This window comes from Sebastes fasciatus, chromosome 14 (assembly GCF_043250625.1).
Source record: "Sebastes fasciatus isolate fSebFas1 chromosome 14, fSebFas1.pri, whole genome shotgun sequence".
In the NCBI taxonomy this organism is placed as follows: Eukaryota; Metazoa; Chordata; class Actinopteri; order Perciformes; family Sebastidae; genus Sebastes; species Sebastes fasciatus.
In genome coordinates this window covers 25,214,247-25,233,876 of record NC_133808.1, presented here as the reverse complement: position 1 = coordinate 25,233,876, position 19,630 = coordinate 25,214,247, and the positions used below count along the sequence as shown (strand labels likewise).

Sequence of the window (19,630 nt, the reverse complement as noted above, 5' to 3'; positions counted from 1 at the left end):
ATTTAAAAAATTGCAATATATCGCCTTGCTTACAGAATCGCAATATATTGAATCATTATCTCTGTATCATAATACGTATCATATCGCCAGATACTTGCCAATACACAGCCCTAACTGTGATTAACATATTTAGCTGTATGATCATACTTAGCCCAAGTAAACTACATATATTTACACAATCCAAATTATACCGTCTGCATAGGAGACCAGAATCCATGGGGTATGTGTGAGGGACGAAGAATTGTTTTCAATTAATTTCATTTCACGGTGTTTAATTAGCATTTATAGACGGTGGTGTCTCACCCTTGACTTTAGTATAGTTTTGGTAGAACTTGGTTTCTTGGCTCTGGATCCCATCCCCTTGCATATTAACAGATTTTTTTTAGCAATTTACCTTTAATAAAAATCTTAAAGAAGTCTACGCTACAAGCCAAGGTCAAATGAGTCTTGACTTTCCATAATGAAACACGATTTATGCATGGAGGAAACAATATGAGAAAAACACGGTGTCAGAAAAACATCTCGATGAAGCCTGAAACTGTCCATCAAACAGGTTTACCTCCTCGCATGAAGACAGCTACAGAAATAAGGTGGGTATGTGGGTACTGGTAGATATATTCAGGAGTAAGTGAGCTGTGACTGACATCATAAAGGTAAGGAGTAAGGATTGTGGAGCTGAGAGGAACACAATGAACCCTGCAGTGATTTCTTTGGGATACACATACACAACACACACACACGATATGTATGTCAGTGGCTACGTGAGTACACAAGCGCTCACACTGGAGCTCAAAGCAAGCACAAACAATTCAATCTCTTCTTTTTGTCTGTCTGTCTGTCTCTCTAGCTCTGTTGATCTCAAATAAACACACACACACACTCACACAAACTGGCCTGTGGCAGATAAACCTGATTTAGACAGCTGAGGGGAAAAGAGAGAGAGAAATATGAAGCATCAGCAAGATCATATTGCTCTGTGAAAGTGAAGAGGGATGGAAGAAGGAAGGGGCAGGGGAGAAACCTGGGAGCTTTTAGCTCCAGGTAGGAGGCCCAGCTTTATTTGCAGGTTTCTAAAAAGACCAAAGTAATACTTTATAAGATCTTTTATAAACTCTAATTCAATTTAAGACTGAAGAATTGATCAAATTGTACCAATTCTGCCACAAACTACTGGACCAAACCGTTTTTACTCTGATGACACACCAACTACCGCGCCTCTTATAAGTCCATCCTGTCAAGGTCATGGTGTCTTACCTGTCATTGGCGGTAGCAGAGATAGGAGGCGATGTAGTTCCAGCTCCCCTTGGTTTATTGACTTTGGCGTACAGCCTATCAAGGGGGTCCTCGTCTGGTATGGCTCCGGGGTCGCTACCATGATTCCCGTGCCCTGGGAAGGCAGAAGGGCCTTGAGGGGAAGGGGCGTGCTGAATTGTACTGTATGGAGGCGACTGAGGCGGCGGCTGCGGCTGCGGCTGCGGCTGCGGCATTGAACCCACGTCTCGGTCCCTGAAGGATTGTATTCTGGCATAGTTGGGGTCTGTGTCGTCATCCTCGACATCTGGATACGCCGACCCGCCGCCGCCACCACCTTGCTGGTCTCTGGGCCGGTGATCTCGCAGCTCAGGATGCCCTGCCTCGATCCTGACAGACAGATGGAGAGAAAGTTAAGACGTTTAGAGTTACAACAAGGGCTACCACAAATAAAATATCTTTAAACAAACAGAAGCACAGCATTAGTATTGAGCTCAGGAATGACAAGCATGGAGCAGAGAGTGATGAGCAATAAAAGAAAGGAATGGCAGAGATGTTAATAAAGTGGTTTCAATGTGTTCCATGAGAAAGATAAGTGAACAATCATCTGCAATCAAGGAGGAAAACAAAAGATGGTTCCATATTTTTCCTCAATAAGAAAAGATAAATAATACCCAGATAGACACAGTATCTGAGTCTATATGTCAGCAAATTTAAAGCAAACAAAAAATCATCATCATCATCAAAGCGGCCCACCTTTCCCTCTCGTCTTTCATCCTCTCGAACTCATGATCACTCAGTACGTCTGATTTCTGTCGCTGCAGAGCTGCTTTTGCCTCCTTCTTCTCCTCTTTTTTCTTCCCGAATCTGGACAGAGAGGAGAAGTGATACAGACAGAAAGACAAAGAGAGAGAGAGAGACGGGCATCAGACACAATGAGTGAGAGAAAAGTAGAGAAAGAAATCCTAATATAATAACTCTGTATTGGGGATTTCAACAGCCTTCAGCGTGGTGTGGTACTGTGGAAGCAGATGAGGAACAAACACCACATTAACACCGTTCTTACAACAAACACACACGGCTGGAAAATCACATGAGAGCACAAACGCAGTGACATGAACGCAGATGCACACACTGTGATATTCAGTGAGAGAGCAGCTTGTGAGTGTCGAGACCAAAATGATTCGTCTCTGCTTCTCTCCGTCCTCTCACCCACACACACACACACACACACATACAGTACATAGCAAGAAACACACACAAATAAAGGTATATCACGCTGCAGCTCCTAAGCTTATCGATCCTGGTAAGCAGCTGCCAAAGCCAAACACAAGCCTCCACCTTGCTAGTGTTGCCCTGCAGCTAACGCTACAGTGAAGTCACATTTAAAGTGTAATGCTGAAGTTCCTGGCTGTCTTCTTGTCATTCTTTCCTCTTTGAGAAAAAGCTTTTCATGATACAAATCACTCAAGCTCCATATATAGAACTATAATATTCAAATACTGTAGGTAGAAAATGCCTAAAATGTATTATTGCGGCACGAAAAGGTGCAGTGAAAAATGTTGGGTGCACCAGTGCAACCAATGTAAAAAGTCAGTCTGGAGCCCTGTTATGTTTAGATTAGTGGTTGCAGTGCACTGCAGAAAGAACAGCGTAATAAATAGAGTATGAATAGTTCAATCAATTAGACAGAGGGAGGCGAAATGCAAAGCTGTTGCTACTCTATACAGCCTAATCTAAATTAAAAAGATGGCCAACACACAATAGACTAAGTTTTAAGTGGCCACATATCAATACTGAAACCACAGCAGTCAATACAGTTTGTGTTTGGTCAGCATCAACGGCATCCTCAGCAGCACTACAGGACACTGCACAAGTCATTACCTGGAGAGGACTCACACACACGCACGCTCACAAATACACACGCCTGATTAAATTAGAGCAGCAACAATTATTTTCATTGTCAATTAATCCGTCAATTAATTTCTCGATTAATCAATTAGTTGCTTTGTTGATAAAATGTCAGAAAATGGCGATCAGTGTTTCCCAAACTTAAACTGATTAATTGATTATCAAAATATTTGTCCATTAATTTAATAGTCTAGTTATTAATTTAATAGTTAAATAAAATAAAATAAATAAAATAAATAAAATAAATAAAATAAATAAAATAAATAAAATAAATTTTATTTAATTTTATTTAATTTTATACATTAATTTAAATATTCTTTACAGCTCTAGATTAAAGGTCATAACTAAATGGGAATGAATTATATGAGTGAAAGTAGACTGCATCTCTCTCACGACTATATATATTTAGTTATCAAGAGCCATTCAGAAGCTAAAAATGTCATAAGCACGTACAGTATAGCCTGCTCACATGCTGATGCAAATAAAAAGCCCTCCTCTCATAGAAGCTCATTAAACGTTACGCCCCGGCAGCTATACGGTGAGTACAGGATATGGTTAATTGAGCCAGTCAAAACTGTTAAATAGTTAATATCTCCTACATGCAGACCATGACCTTATAACACGCCTTATGTTTTATTTATCTGCTGAATTTATTGATGTGTTAATCTTTGGGCTACACTTCCGTTTGCCCACTGCTGCTGATGTTTTTGAAGTATCACTAAACCTGCTTGTGCATTATTTAAAACAACATCCATGGTCGTTGTAAAGACGTGTGTGATTTGATGTGTTTTGTAGTTTAGCATGTGATTCCATTGCTGGAAAGAAAAGACACAAAAAGAAAGCGGTGTAGTGTGTGCGCTGAGGTAATACTTTTCTTTGAAATGCTTAATGTGACTGGGGGGGTAGAGCAGCCTATTCACCGCCCATAGAGGGGGGCTCAATGGGCAATGAAGGGCCATAACCGTGTGTGTGCATTAACAGTGTGAGTGTGTATTTGCCTCGCAGGGGACAAGCCTCGCTCTAATTACTGCTACCCACAGAGTTACAGGCTTACCCTTTTCTTCAACTCCCTCTCTCTCCCCCTCACTTACCCCTCGTTCACCTCTCTTCCTTTTTTACCTTTTCCTCCTGTTTTACCTCGCCGCTCTCCTCCATTTCTCTCATTAGCCTCATTTTCTGTTCCTTCCTATCCATAGCTTACCTCGCCTTCACCCCCCTTCATCTCGCCGCCTCGTTTGGCGTGTCGCCCCCTCGGTATCAAACACTTCTCTCACAGCACTTAACCTCTAACATCCCCTCTCTTCTATGCTGTCATCCGCGTTTCTTCTCTCGCCTATAGGCTTTTAAACAGGAAATTAAGAGATGAAATGAAGCTGGATTTCAGGATGTTTGTATTACTTGCAAGAGATACAGTACAGAAGGAGAGAAAATCTGACTTGTAATGCTCTTTAAAGGTGAAATGTGTAAGATCTGGCCAGAGTTTTCACTGTCAAGGGGCTTACAAAGAAGAGTCCATACATAAAACCCATAAACAGAAACAAGATAATGCAGATAGACGGAGATAGGTAAGATAAAACAATACAATTAATCCAACCATTTGCTTTTTAATTCTCCAAACTGACCTCAGAGACCAACTCTGCACAATAGCAATATATCTTATAGCTATTTTATATAGCCTATAGTCTGAATATAGCTTTGGAGTCATCTATATGTGTTACATGCCTTCTGGACACACTACTGCCTTACTCCACTCCTTCCTTCTCTCCTTCCCTCCATCCCTGTGTTCATTTATGGGGGTGTTTTCTCCACGGGGTCAAGTTCCACAGTGAAGATGAACAAGATCGATTACAATAAACAAGAAAAACCATCAGTGACTATGTTTGATTTACCCACATTTAGAAGCAAATGGAAAAGAGCAGTGAGGGAGATATGGAGGGAAGAGAAAGATGTTCAAAGATAATGGACACCTACAGCTTAATTAGACCTTCTCTCTCTCTCTCTCTCTCTCCGGTCCCTCTTGATAGTGTTATTACTGGGCTATCGTGGGAGGCAACACGCATGGATGCACACATAACTGAACAAAGATACACAGATAGGCAGAGAAATATAGAGGCATACATTAATTAGAACGTGTGCATGTGGCCTTTTGCAAGAGAGGGAGGTTGCGATATACCGGTATTGGCGATAACTGTGTATTGTTCATTTTGTCAATATTTCATTTTTGAAAATATCACGAAGATGAATTTGACAGAAAACCTTAATATTTTTTCCCTCAAATTCTATATAGATATTGCGATAATATCGTTATCATTAACTATTTTGGCCACAATAATTGTGTTGTGAAAATCTTTGTTCAAAGAGAACAAGCAAATTGAAGTGAATAGGAAGTAAATTGGCTTGTCTCATGATACTCATGTTTGACCTTTTCCCTCTCTGCACCTTTGAGCAGCAAGAAAAAAACATCATTTGCTTCATTTTCATTTGTTTCTTTCATTTTTCTCGTTATGACTTCTGCCTGCCAACAGCTTCCTTTTCATGCCAAATCAGTTAAATCACAAACCATTAGCCGTGTCACTACAGTGCACAGTTACAAAATTAGAGGTGCTGGAGGTGAGACTAATCATAAGTTCTTTTATTTGCCATTTCATTTTTATTTTTTTAATTATTTTTTTTTCTATAATGAATTACTAAAAATGGAAAATGGAGAGACACGTGTGATATGGTAGAAGTGAGCTGGCTAAAAACCTGTGAACGGCATCATACACACGTGATCGCACACGTAGTCTGGACGTCCAGAAGACGTTTTAAATTTGACAAGTTAAGACATTATCACTTGAGCATAATTTCACCAGGGACGTCGGAGTAAGAACAGCTGATTAACAACCAGTCAGGATGAATAAATTACCTCTTGTTCTGTCATTAGTGGGAACAGAATGATGACTCGTGATTATTCATGACCTAACACCACGATCTGTATGGAAAGTGTACAGCTACTCATTTACATGAGATAAATATTCAATTAGACATATATACACAGGTTTCATAAAGCCTCTGTGAAGGAAAAGGTAGGAGGCAAAACAAACAAAAACAAACTATTTGAGTCTGACCGGAGGGGAAAAGAAGTTTCTTTGGAAATGATTGTTTGTTTTCATGGCCAATTTTGTTGAGTTACCAGACATTATGTACGACACCAAAATCTGTTGTACAAAACACATCCACATAATTATTAATCGATGAAAAAAGAAGGAAAGATGCACATGAGAGGATGATTAAACTTTCCTCACTCTGTTCCCAGCTGGTCTTTTTGAATATATGTAAATATCAGCTTCATTTAACCAACAGCAGGTACATTGTAACTGTCCACCAGAGCATAAACACTGTCATCACTCCAAATATCTCAAAAACTCTTCTGCATATGCCAACAAGGCATACGATATATGCTGGAATATACCCACCAAAATGAAACCACAGCTAGCTATAGTTTGCTAATTCCACCATGCATTCATGCTACACTGGTTACAGAAAATGAGGCGAACAACGCTAGGAGGCTACGGAGCTGCCGACTGCTCTCCTCCCAACAAACTAGTCTGAAGTCTGGACGGGGAGGGAGGCAGAGGGACTCCGGGGTGCGTTAGCTATCTAATTATTGTCTAATATGTGGTCTGGTAAACAGTAAATTCATCAAATTAAGTACCCCATATCGCTATTTTCCAAGCTACTGTCGTATTTCAGAGCATGCGTCGAGACTTTCGTCAAATTGAAGTAGCCTTGGTTTCATCTAAAGCGTACGTTCGGTGGGTAAATTCTCGCATCTTCCCACATTTACTGATGGTAACCCAAGCAGGAAAGCAGAAGAATGGTGGGTTGAAAGGTAAAAAAGGGGAATCCTAACTGCTAAAAGAGCCTGAGCCCTCGTTACATTTTCTCACCACGCTCCAAATCACCCAACCCTACACCTAACCTTAACCCATAATTCAATCTACACCATTTCTAATCTTGACGTTACACTAAACATTTTTTTAAATGTGAGGACTGACCAGCATGGGATTAAACAGTAAAACATCAATAAGTCTAAAACTAAAAAAGGTCCTAACAACTATGGCACACACACACACACACACACACACACACACACACGCATTCACATGTACACAGACATGCCAGTTGGAATCATTGTGAACAGTGAGCAGAGTGAGCAGAGGGCGGTTCCACACTTGTGCTTCTGAATAGTCCACGAGGAGAAAACCGACTGACAAACGAGCAGAAAACGAGTGCAAACATCTGTGACTCTCACTTCACCTATTCTTTCTATTCTTCTGCTCTCCTCTCGCTCCCTCCCTCTGCCACGCCATAGACACGCCTCCCGTTACTGTCATTGGCAAATGGATCCCCGAGGGAACGCATGACTGACAAGTGTGCTCCGATAACAAGCACACACACACACACACACACAAAGATAGACACTGTAAGGAAAATGCAAGCAAACACACACACACAGACACACTCACATACACACACAGATGATTGGCAGGCGTGACATCAGTCCGTGACACTCCAATGACTTTCTGTCATGATGTTTGATTGGCAGCTGTTGGGTCCTTCCCGCCCTTTCAAGCATGTGCTCTCTAATTATGAAACAATGACGGGAAAAGTCTGGTCAAAAGACGTGCTTTTACCTGCATTAAGAGCTTGAAAACGCTTCATGCACAAATTTTGCATCACCCAAACCTGACCATATTGTTTGGCCGCTTTGTAGCGGAAATTAAATATGAAATGCATCAGATACTTGATCAGGTATTTTAACTTTAACTGGATTCAAATGCTGTACAGCTTGCTTTTTTTTTGCATGTCTATTCATTCTGTTTAAACCCGGTATTTCTGCACAGTTGAAGATAAAGATTAAGCTATACTATTTTGTAACAATAAAGGAATCTTGAATCTAATTTTATTAGATTCCAGTGGTGGCTGTAAAGTAGTGATGTGCAGGTCGACCCGAGAGTCGGGCGGGTTTGGGTAAAATATTAGAAAATATCATGGGTTTGGGCGGGCAAGTGACAAAGCAGCGTTCCCAGTAAGTTATCAATAACTTACAGAAACACTGCGCGCAATAGCCCACCTTCTCTTATGTTGACAAAAGAGACGAGTTGAAGAAAGTTGGTTTGATAAAAAAAGACAAGAAGAAGAAAAAACTCATTTAATCCGATGAATCACTTTGAGGAAATTGAGGATTTTGTTTGTTTTTCTATATAAACATCTACATAAAATATGATGACAAACATTCAAAGTTACATTCGAATACCTCAGGAGAAGCTTCAAATGTAAAAAAAAAAAAAAACATTCGATACAGCCCTGCTAGATTGTCAGCTAGTAGTATCTTCTAAACTGTATTTTTTTGTAATGAATATATTTTTCCTTAATTTTGTAATTATTAGTTAACTGTATTTTTAATTAGTCCTCTTTCTACACGTGTCCACATTTGCACTGCTAATTAGTGTTAAATACTGTTTCTATGATGTCTTACTATAATGATTATCTTGTTCTTTGAATAATGAGAAGGGGGAAAAATAGATATCGTTGCTAATTAGCAACGGCCGGTGAAAGCACCCCCTCATCTTGTGATGCGCTAATGGTCCCAACGATGGAGCACTTTGAGTCTAACAGAGGTGTCACATTATGACCAGCTGGAGAGAGCAGAGAGACGGGAAAGACGGAAGAAAGAGAGGCAAATATGGCCGAGAGTGTAATTATAGGCATCGGTGAGAGGAAGAAGAAAGAGAAAACGACGGTGCTCTAATTGTAACCTTAACTTTCTGTGCTTTTTTTCCCCATTCATACATTTTCATACGGAGGCTGCCTTCTCCAATTATGTTGCTCTTTGAGTTTTTTGCCAGGGTAAACATACCTTATGACATTTTATTATGAAAGTAGATCATTCAGTCGACAGCATGCATATGGACACACATACACGAAACAGAACAACGGAGGCTAGATGGAGGTACAGCAGTGCACGATTACAACCAAGCAGCCATCCATGCATTCATTACCATAGATTCTCATAAATTCACACCATTTTAACTCTGAAAAAGAACAGCATGCACACATACTTTACGACACATCACATAATCATGTCGCACTGGCAACAGCAGCGCCTCCCTCTTTGGTTCTGATGGACCTTTTACATTCCCAGTCTCACCTCATAGATTACCATATTTTTATTTGTACACACACACACACACACACACACACACACAGATGACAGAACAGCTCGGAGAACCATACTCTCAACCCATGTTAATGATGATTGTAGAGCGTTAAGTTATGGCTGTAAGTATGTGTGTGTGTGTGTGCAATATGAAATTATATTCAGATAGTTGCCAGATTTGTTTGAATATCAACCTTAACGGTCTGAGCAAAGAGAAAAGACACACAGATCAGAGAGGAACAAAGTGTCACACAACTGCACACAATTTGGAGACAACACACGCGCACAGAAAGATTCACAGCAGCCATGTGCCAACTATATGACAACCATCTGACTGTGTGACCAATCATGTTTTATCACCGCATGATTATTCATGACGGTAGGATGGTTACCATCGTGCGCTCTCTCACACACACACACACACACACACACACTGATGATTGGCAGAGCTGATTGGCAGGTGGCAGCAGTTCAGATGACAGAGTGACAGAGCCAGCTGTCCACTTTAAAGGGCATTTTAAACAAACATTCACAGTCTGACTTTAATGTCTGGGTTAACAAAGTGAGTGGCACATTACAGTAGTAGAGCGCTGCAGGGATGACGTATTATTGTAGACCAACCAGGAAGTTAGCGTCACACTGGTTCCCTCGACAAAAAGCCGATTGGGATTTTTACATTGGATTAGATTTTGGATTATTGCAGATGATACTTGATACTAACTGATATGATACTTACACGTTTTGTTCAGCAAGATAATCTTCACACATGAACACCACTTTTAGGATTTTTGAAGCGTGAATGCAATCGCCAGAAGTAAAAAGCTAATTTTTTAAAGCTATAAAAGAACTACACCGCGGTCGCATGAACATGAGTATACACAACAAGTCTGTAAAGGCGGACGAATCGACGTGTTGACTTTTAGTAGTTTCATTTAGCCACTTGTTAGTAACCGCCTTTATTAAGACACATAAAGGCTTCAAAATTCACAAGTGGGATATTTACTTACATACTTTATGTCATAGAACAAAGCGTTAAAATCTCTTAAACTTGTGTTAACCATAGACCTTATTTCAGGCATCAAACTAAAAACCCATTGACTTCCAGACGAGGGAACTGGAAGTGCTATAATGCTAACTCATTTCCGGGTTATAGGACTCATTCCTGCAGCACTCTATTACATTCAACGTTTCTACACTTCCACATCCTCCCTTCATTAATGTGAAGAACTTCATTGTAAGCCGGCCTTTTTTGGCAATTACCGTTTAATTTGGAAAAATACAGCCAAGAGAGTGCTACCGTACAATAAGAGAGGAACTCAGTATTGGAACGTTATAGCAAAAATACCAATGTGTGTCTTTGCAGCTGGTGCATAGATACATAATGTAGTATATGGTAAAGAGATCTTGTGTGTCAAATGTATGAACAAACTAATGATAGACATTAACATTTACTACCGTAGAACCAGACACATTGGTGTAAGGTTGAGTATCCCATACCACCTCTCCTCCAGACCATTAGGCCAATCAAAGCTGGCCTTAGATGAATATGACAAATCAGCAGTGCGGCCTAGATTGAACCGCGCTGAATAGCACCAATTTGCTTTCTCAGTCTACCTCCATTACACGCAATCAAATGCAGATAGGGAGCTGGAACTGGAGGGAGCGGACCGAGAGGAAAAATTGGAATGGTGCAAAGATTACATGGGTGGGGGTGTGAAGAGAGAGGTTACAGAAATATGGCTCGAAAGAGGGAGAGCAGAGAAAGGGTGAGATTATCACCGGGCTCTAATCAAGGCCCTCTTATGGTGATGAGAGATGGGTGTAGAGGAAAGGTCTAAAAGATCCTCGGGTGTATTATATGGTTTCTTAAGACACTTAAGGCAAGACATGATGGAGGAATTAGTGGTTAGATGGACGGATAGGTGCACAGAGGGAAGGCTCGGTTAGATTAAACTGGAGATATTCTCTGGTGTGTTGCGTAGGCTGTCCAGACCATAATAACACGTGGTGCAGCAGATAGGTGGAGGAGAGATGGATGAACATAGGAAGAAGGGATTGGGCGTAACCTCCCCTGAACTCTGAAGCACTTAAAACATTGCTAAGATGGTGAGACAGAGCGATGGGGTGATGGAGGTGAAAAAAAGACATCTTCAGGTGTGTCATGTATTGCCTGTAATGGAAATAGAACAATAGAGGATTGTGGGAAAGGCGGAAGCGGAGAGGGAATGATTGAGATCCTCAGGTGTGTAATCTGTGATCTATACGAATATATCACATTGTGCCACAAATGATGTTGAAGCAAATGTTTTGAAACTGTATTACGTCACTTGGGCTGCATTCATACCAAATCAGGAGTTGCATTGATTAGAGCAGGGCTGTGCGGTGGCACAGTAACCCCGAGCAACTGCCCAATGATTACTGTCTTTTGTTCCCTAATGGCTGGGTTGAACAGCTTTGGATCGCCAGTTACGTCATTGGCCACCGCCGCATGACGTCGGGTTGGGTTTCTCCAAAAGTAGATTCTGTTTCAACTTTTTGCCGCAGGCCGTTGTGGCTTTTTTTTTGTCCATGTAATGACACTGCCGCTGAATTTTGTTCATTTTTTCATACAACACAAAGTTGCATATCGTGCAATGATAGGCTGAAGTAGCTTTAGGGTGGGAGTGGACTATATGGGCAAAAATTTTATCACAATATGTTTGTTTTTTATATTGATCTGGCTTATGATCACGATATATACTGTATATCTAATAATAATAATGCTCAATTTACAGTTTTAAGAGTATTTTCCTTAGGACAGAACCCTAAAGAAACCAGAAGGTTAGTTATGGTATATAGTTGAGGGTTGATTACACAGGCTACGTACTGTATACAAGACTTCTGAGACACTTTTGAGCATGTGAACCACAGACTTCAGCCGGAACTGGACTAAAATGAAGAAACAAGCACGGTATTTGACTACATAAATACACAAACAACTGTTAAAAGAATCATTAATAACAGTAGAGGACAGCAATGGTGCGGCTCTTCTAGACTTTTCAACTGTTACCAGACTGACTGCCTATGACTGGCAGCTGTTTGTGTACTCTTTTTGTAGGTAGAGGAAAGCGGATTAAAAAATAACTATTGAAAATAAATCTCATAAATTGATCATCGTTGTCGTGGGAGATTTTATCGTGAACATTTTTGAGATTGTTTTATCACCCAGCCCTACAGGGCTTACACCTCAGGAGGAGCTGACAGTGATGGAGGCAGGGAAGGTAATGTGGGTCTGACATTACAGGAAAACTACAAATAAAATAAGCGAGCGAAGAAGGAAAGAACATACTGTGCAAAACACACCACAAACCTCTATCTCTCCCTACCTACCTCTATCTATCCAGCCTCCCATCCACTGAGATTCTCTCTTTGTTCATAAAATTGATTTGACATAATTATGAACGGCTTAGGTATAAAGAGCCATTTACACACTCAACTGTGTGACAAAGACATAATTTTAAAATCATAAAATGAATATTTCTTCTCCACAGAACATTTCCTACTAATGACTGCATACTATATATGAGAGAGAGAGAGAGAGAGGAAGCACACTGAAGTGAGAACGAGGAAAACAAGGTGGAAGAGAGGTGAAGGTGGAGACTTTCAAAGAAAATAGCACTCAAGTGAAATTAGTGCATATTAGTTTAATTGCCTAATATTTCACTTTAAATAACATGCAATTCTGAGATATAATCGTTGTGATAAAATCGGACTTTGAAAGCTGGAAGTGTTTTTCTGTATTCTGGTTCACACAGACTGCTTTTGTAAGTGTATTTTGAAAGGCAGCGGCTGAATTTTCTTCATGAAATTGCATGCGAGTGTTTTTCTTCAGATCTCTATCTATGTAATGGTCATGTGAAATCCCATTTCAGAAACAACCGCGGTAAAAAAAAAAATAACACTGATGTTAGGTAGCAATTAAGGTAGAAAGTACAAATTGTTCATTGAAACACTTTGGCCCATTCATGCGGTGTGTCTATTTAAATGGCCCATTCACATTGGGAGATATAGTGTTAAAGTTAATCACATGAAATACTTCTGACAGATAATTTTCAGCACCTCTTAAGGAAATTGGGGCACCGCTCTTAGAGCGGTCTTTGTGTGCCTGCCAGCATGTGATAGTGTTTCGTGAGGGGAAAAAAAAGACCTCAGTGTTCATGTATTAGGGTTTTCTTAGTCTGATATAGTGTGAATGTATGAGGTGTGCAGAGATTGTGCTAATGACGGTGCCCCTATTGACTGAAAAAATGTATACGTATTTATGGGTGACGGACTCTATTAATCTGTTTTTGTCATCAAATGAATTCAGACATAAATAAATGATTAGGACATATGTTAAGCTTATAACAAATATATTTTCTGTGTGTACCTGGATGTGATATACAGATTAAAAATGTGAATAAATGTGTATAAAGAATGTGACTACTGATACTCTCTGACACCAAACACAAAGATTGCTGTTGATCACTGGAATGGTTGCTTTCCAACTTATAAATCTACCCTCAAACACACACAAACACCCTTTTTCCACTGAAATTGCATTTTTTTAACACGGGAAAACCCGCTAAAAATAGGCGATAGACTCCTGTCCCAGTGTGAGTACGCTGTGCCGTTACACTGGTCTTTCTGTGTTTTTGGATGACGATAACTTGACTGACTAACGAGTCATGTGACTACCGACTGACGTGGCAAATACGTAAACGTCTCATGGTTGAAAGTCCGTTTGCTTGACCCATCCACCAGCGTATCTAATCCCTCTCTCTCTCTATCTCACTCTCACTCACACACACACATGGTGACTTACCTCAGCAGGCCAAAGCCTATTTTCTTGCTCTTCTTTTCCATCTCCTCGGGCTCCTCTGTTTTCTTTTTCTCTTTCTCTTTCTCCTTCCCTTTCCCTTTGTTCTTCTCCTTCTTCTTTGTTTTCGGTTTCTTTTTCTTGTCTTTTTTGCCTTTCTCCTCTATCCGCTCCCCCGCTCCCTGGCGGGATGAACTACTCGCAGGGGTGTCCCGGCCTGAACTCGCCTCCGAACCATCATCTGGAGGGAATAGAAGAAGAAAAGATGGGGATTGGAAGGAGTGGGAGGGAGAACGCTGTTTTAAAGAGTAGTAAAAGTAGTAGTAAAACAAAATGATTGTATTGTGATGTGTCCTCTTCCATCATTTGTTAGATTTAAATCCATTAAAGTCAATGTTTACACAAAGAGACTCAAAATGATCAACATAAACAACTGTGGATGGAGGCCCTGACATTAAGCTTCAGTAATAAAGTCTAAGTGCTAAAGAGTGAAAGATTTATCAAAGAGATCCTGATTAAAAGTAGTTACTCTCATAAAACCGACCAATTCCTCCTTTATATATCGACAACTTGCCTGCCTTTTGTCCAAAGTGAATCACTTTTTACCAGTTCGAGGCAAACAAGGACATCAGATAATTCATCATTATTTTGTGTTTGTATAATGCTGAGTCATCAGCATTGTCATAAACCATCGCTGTGTCCTAATTTTCAAGTTAACGTGAAGAAGAAGTCTGTGAAGAGTGGGTTCCAGTGGCACATAACAATGGAGTTTAGGCATTTAGCTGATGCTCTTTGCCAGAGTGACTCACTATAGCAGTAAAATCAAGAGGCATTTGCAAAATGCCACAGCATAACACGATACAGTGACGACCACATAACACAAGCACGCACACACAGAAAGAAACAACAATGTACATACAGACAAATGAACATCAGCCCACATAAACACATTCAGGCACGATACAGGCACGTGATGTTAAACCTCCTCTACTCAACATCTCCACGGCACATTTATTAACCTTACAGTGAATTAATTAGAAATAAGAAATCGAAAATGTTCAGAGTGTAAACTGTGATGCCTCATTACTTCTTCGACAGACTGGAGGCCTGGCCTTGAATTACAATGACACACACACACACACACACACACACACACACACACACACACACACACACACACACACACACACACGACCACTTTTATAAGATAAACAAACCAAATTAGTTACTTCAATTGAGATTTAGCGTTGTGTGGATACTCACTTCAGACTTAATTACAAAGGCTGTCTAGCAACCGAATGGAATTGTAATTATGTGTGTGTGTGTGTGTGTGTGTGTGTGTGTGCGTGTGAATGTGTGTGTGTGTGTGTGTTATGCTTGTGCCAGACCTGGTTAGTTTTCCCTGAAGGAGTTCAAAACTGAAAATGACCACAGCAGATATCCCTATATTTTTTAGTTTTCAGTCAGTTTACAATGGTCAACTAAAACAGCCAGTTAGCGCACATAAAACTATATATATCAAGAGTTAAAGTTTTTTAATTTTTCTAAATTATGTTAGCTTAGTTCCCCCCCTGGTTATTTGTCTCCATATGTTGAAGGGAGGTCCGTTGTATAAGCCTCTTGACCTCTCCTGTTACATTTCTTTTTTTCCCCCATTATCTGGATTTTATGAAGTTTTAAGCGTGTCCAAATAAATTAACATAAAATAAAAATAGTTTAGAGTTTAAACACTCTTTATGAAAAAGACCAAGCCTCATTCACAAATACTTTTATTTCACCTCCTAAATTTGTTTTTAAAAACTTCAACCTCAGGAAAAACCCTACATCTGTTTCTGAAACTGAGTGCAGACCGCTGGTTTGCTCTGATTCACATGCGAAATGTGGTAAATCCAGATTGGTTTGATTGAAATTGGACGTGGGATGCAGCAACCTGTCAGTAGTCATTTTGGATGAACACTAAACAGCAGAAGAAGAGTGGCCAACATTGATACTGTGACATATTTGTACCATGTGTTAAGCCAGACAAAGGGCTGGGATGCTGGAATATTTTACATTTTGTACTTTGTCATTCAGCCAAGTCAGCTGTGTTTTATTTACTATTTCATGACGTAGAAGTCACCACAAACTATCATAATGCAGATTTGTTCTGTTTGTGTGAATAAGGAGACATAAGGAGTATGAAACAAAGAAAGAGACACAAATAATGTAACACTCATGCGAAGGTAGCCAGAGAGAGAGTGACAGAAACAACTATTTAGCACTATAATCCATGCCAGCTGACATGAGACATGAAAGCCAGTGACTCAAAGCCTCTGTTGAATAGTCCTCCTCTTGACAACTAAATTCACTGGAAACTGTGAAGCGCTGTGGTATTAGCTGGATTCAGCTCAGGATCCCACACAATACATCAGCTAACACATAAACCCTGACTAAATATCCACCGTCAAAATGTTAGCAATGTTTTCTTTCCTGATCACCGGTAGTTTAGTAGAAGTAAAACTGCTAATCCACCTCTTAAAAACTGACAGATAGTACCTGATAAACATTTATATTTGACACTGAAATGAAGATACAATTCAAGCTCAAGCAAAAGTGCACACATGTAGAGAGAGACATGTAGAAAGAAGAAAGAGAGATATCTTCAGAGAACTGTTCTCTGTCAATTAACAACAGCTCTCAAAGTGTTGAACATTTAGAAAGACGGTGACAGATGTGGCCACCGCATGTGTGTGTGTTGACATGCCCTATTAGTCCTATCCTGTGTGAACGTAGTGATCTGAAGCAGCCCGACTCATTACTCTAGTGGTGACTGATAAGAGCGTGCTGCTAATAACACAGCTGGGAATTGAACTGCTCCTCCCAGTGAAACAAAACCAAGCCGCTACCATTTAGCTCCTGGATAAATATTTAAAGCTAAAAGCCCACATCTGAATTGAATCACATATTTGTAAGGCGATGCTGCTGCTCAGCTTCATACGTGATGACACTTTGAGGCATGGCGTTCTTCTGGGCGATGTGTTAGTCGTGCTTTGCTGGCAAACGTTCTGGGTTGATCTTTCCCTAAACTAATCAGAATTGACAACAGCGGACCTAAACCGTGCTGAGCTCACTAGTGGCTTTTTGAAATAGTAGACGAGGTTGTTATCAGGGAGCACAATGAGTTTTTATCAATCGCCATGTAAGAAAAATATATCTAGAGGCACTGAAGACATGTAAACCATACATTTTTGCATTAATTGTCAAGAGAAAAACAGCTCCTGTGACATCACTAATAGGGGTGTGGCCAAAGTCCTACATATTTGAAAGTTTCAGTGTGACCCAGTGTTGAATTATCTCTGTCTCTCTACCTTAAAACATCAGTCACAAAGAATTAGCGACATACTTTTTTTTTCTAAAATGATAGAATATACAGACTGAGCAACTACATACATACTAGAGGTGGAACGGTACATGTATTCATCACATTGTATTTCAAAGTATCAATCTTATATTTTCAAAATCCAACCCTCTTCATCCCTTACCATCATCATCCTCAGGTGGCCCATCGTAGGATTTATCAATAGCTGCTCGGAAGCTCTCGTTGCAGCCTCTTCCTCTGACCATATTTGGGCGAGGTCGATGGAAGGGGAGGAGTTCGTTTTTCCTGTTGACCTCCGACATGGCTGTCTGGAGACTCTCCAGGGAGCTGGACTTCTTCAAGCCGAGGGTCGGGCCCAGTTCCACAAGAGGTGACGGAGCTGCAGGGGACAGAGAGAGACAAACGGTAAGAGACATGTTTCTGTCAGCTTGCTTTGTTTAGCTTGGACCACAGGTGACCTGGTATGGTACGCGTTTGGCACCTCAGTTGAGACCATCAGAGTGCCGAAATAATAAAACTAACTCATGCAGCCAGAGCTGACCTTTATTATCAATATTTTAATACATGTTTTTAGTATATAAGTTGAATAATAGTCTAATTCTACTAAAATGTCTACAAAAGTGTCACTGCTATCAAATGTGCGGCTACAATCAAAAAACAAACAGCCTAAAACCAGTTTGACTCCAGGTCTGACCAAATAGGTTTACCCTGCTGTGCTTTTCTCTGATTGGTTTAAAAAGCCTTTGGAGAGGGCGGCGAGGAGCCAGAAAGCCGGCGACACGGCTGAACTCTGGAGAGCAGAGCCAGGAAAAAAAAAAAAAAAAACAGTGATGCAGTTAACTATGCTGTTGTTGAGTTTGTGATGAATGTGAGGTCTGCTTCACTGTTACTGGTTCTCCATCCATCATCACAAGTATACCGTGAGAGATATTACTGAGGGAGGGAGGGAGCCAGCAGAACGGATGATGAAGAGGAGAGCGATGGCTGAGAAGACAGAGCAACGGTGGAGGTATTCAAGGGATCAGACATTAGGTAACGTCCACAAGTGGTGTCAAAAGCGTGTTCTGCTTTAAGCAGACTATCTAGCAATTAATGTGATCCTGCTGCAGAAACCCAGCCAAAGCTAATGACATGCTGAGTGCTGAAGTTTAGCCTCAAGCCCGCTGCGATGTCCCCACCTCTTGTGAGGATCGCAGATTGTAAAACAAAAGGGGGAGAGAAGGTAATGTGTGCTTGTCAGTGTGTGCCACCTGAAACGAGGAGACGCTGATGGTGGGCAGGATGGGGAGAAAAGAGACGGGAGGAGCAACGACAGGCAGAGAGCAAATTAAGTTTCCTCAGGGGAACACCGCGGTGGCAGAGAGGGGAGACAGAGAAAAATGAGGAAGAAGGGAGGAAAGGCTGGGCTCGTTGCCAGCTCAAAATACTGGTAATCCTTACACACTCATACACACACTTTGGATTCCTCGCTGGCTCTGGCTTGTCGATATGATGCCACTGTGATTCATGATAGCTAAACCTGCATCACTTTAGCTAATGATTCCCTACACACACACAACTCCTGTGTGTGTGTGTGTGTGTGTGTGTGTGTGTGTGTGTGTTTTTCTCATAGCAGAGGAGATGAGAGGGCTGATGTGACTTCCACATCTATTTAAACAACCATTAACCAAACGTACGCACGCACACACACACAGAGAGTAATAACGTGCATAGAATGTATGCACATGCATAATGCAAGTCGGCTGCTGGGAGAGGAGATGGACAAGGGCCGCAGTATGTGACACCCCCATGCATAAACAGTCTACATGACATTCAGATGCATACTGAGTAGTAAACATAACACAAGTGCTATATGTGATTAATCTATATTGAATCAACCCCGAGTCCGATTCTGCAGCTTTGTTCGATACAGCTGAGCAGATACACATCTAAGATAAAAGTTTTCTTGTAGCACAAATGTTCTGTCACATTAAGTCATATCCCTCCCACAATGCACGTATGAATTAAGGCCTTTACACACCGGGGGCGTGACGAATAAACGACACAAAAATGCGAAATACTCACCTGCAAA

At 40.7% G+C, this 19,630-nt stretch overlaps 1 protein-coding gene across 6 annotated transcripts in view; it reads right to left on the bottom strand.

Annotated features, from left to right (window-relative positions):
• LOC141781716 (partitioning defective 3 homolog B-like) overlaps positions 1 to 19,630 on the bottom strand; it is a 242,277-nt gene that overhangs the window by 92,649 nt on the left and 129,998 nt on the right. For all 6 annotated transcript variants that reach the window (XM_074657501.1, XM_074657502.1, XM_074657499.1 and 3 more), the window contains 4 exons: positions 17,723 to 17,938; positions 14,208 to 14,442; positions 2,008 to 2,118; positions 1,255 to 1,641 (listed from right to left, as the gene is read on the bottom strand). In XM_074657501.1, the coding sequence (XP_074513602.1) occupies positions 1,255 to 1,641; positions 2,008 to 2,118; positions 14,208 to 14,442; positions 17,723 to 17,938 (949 nt within the window). The remainder of the gene's footprint in view (positions 1 to 1,254; positions 1,642 to 2,007; positions 2,119 to 14,207; positions 14,443 to 17,722; positions 17,939 to 19,630) is intronic.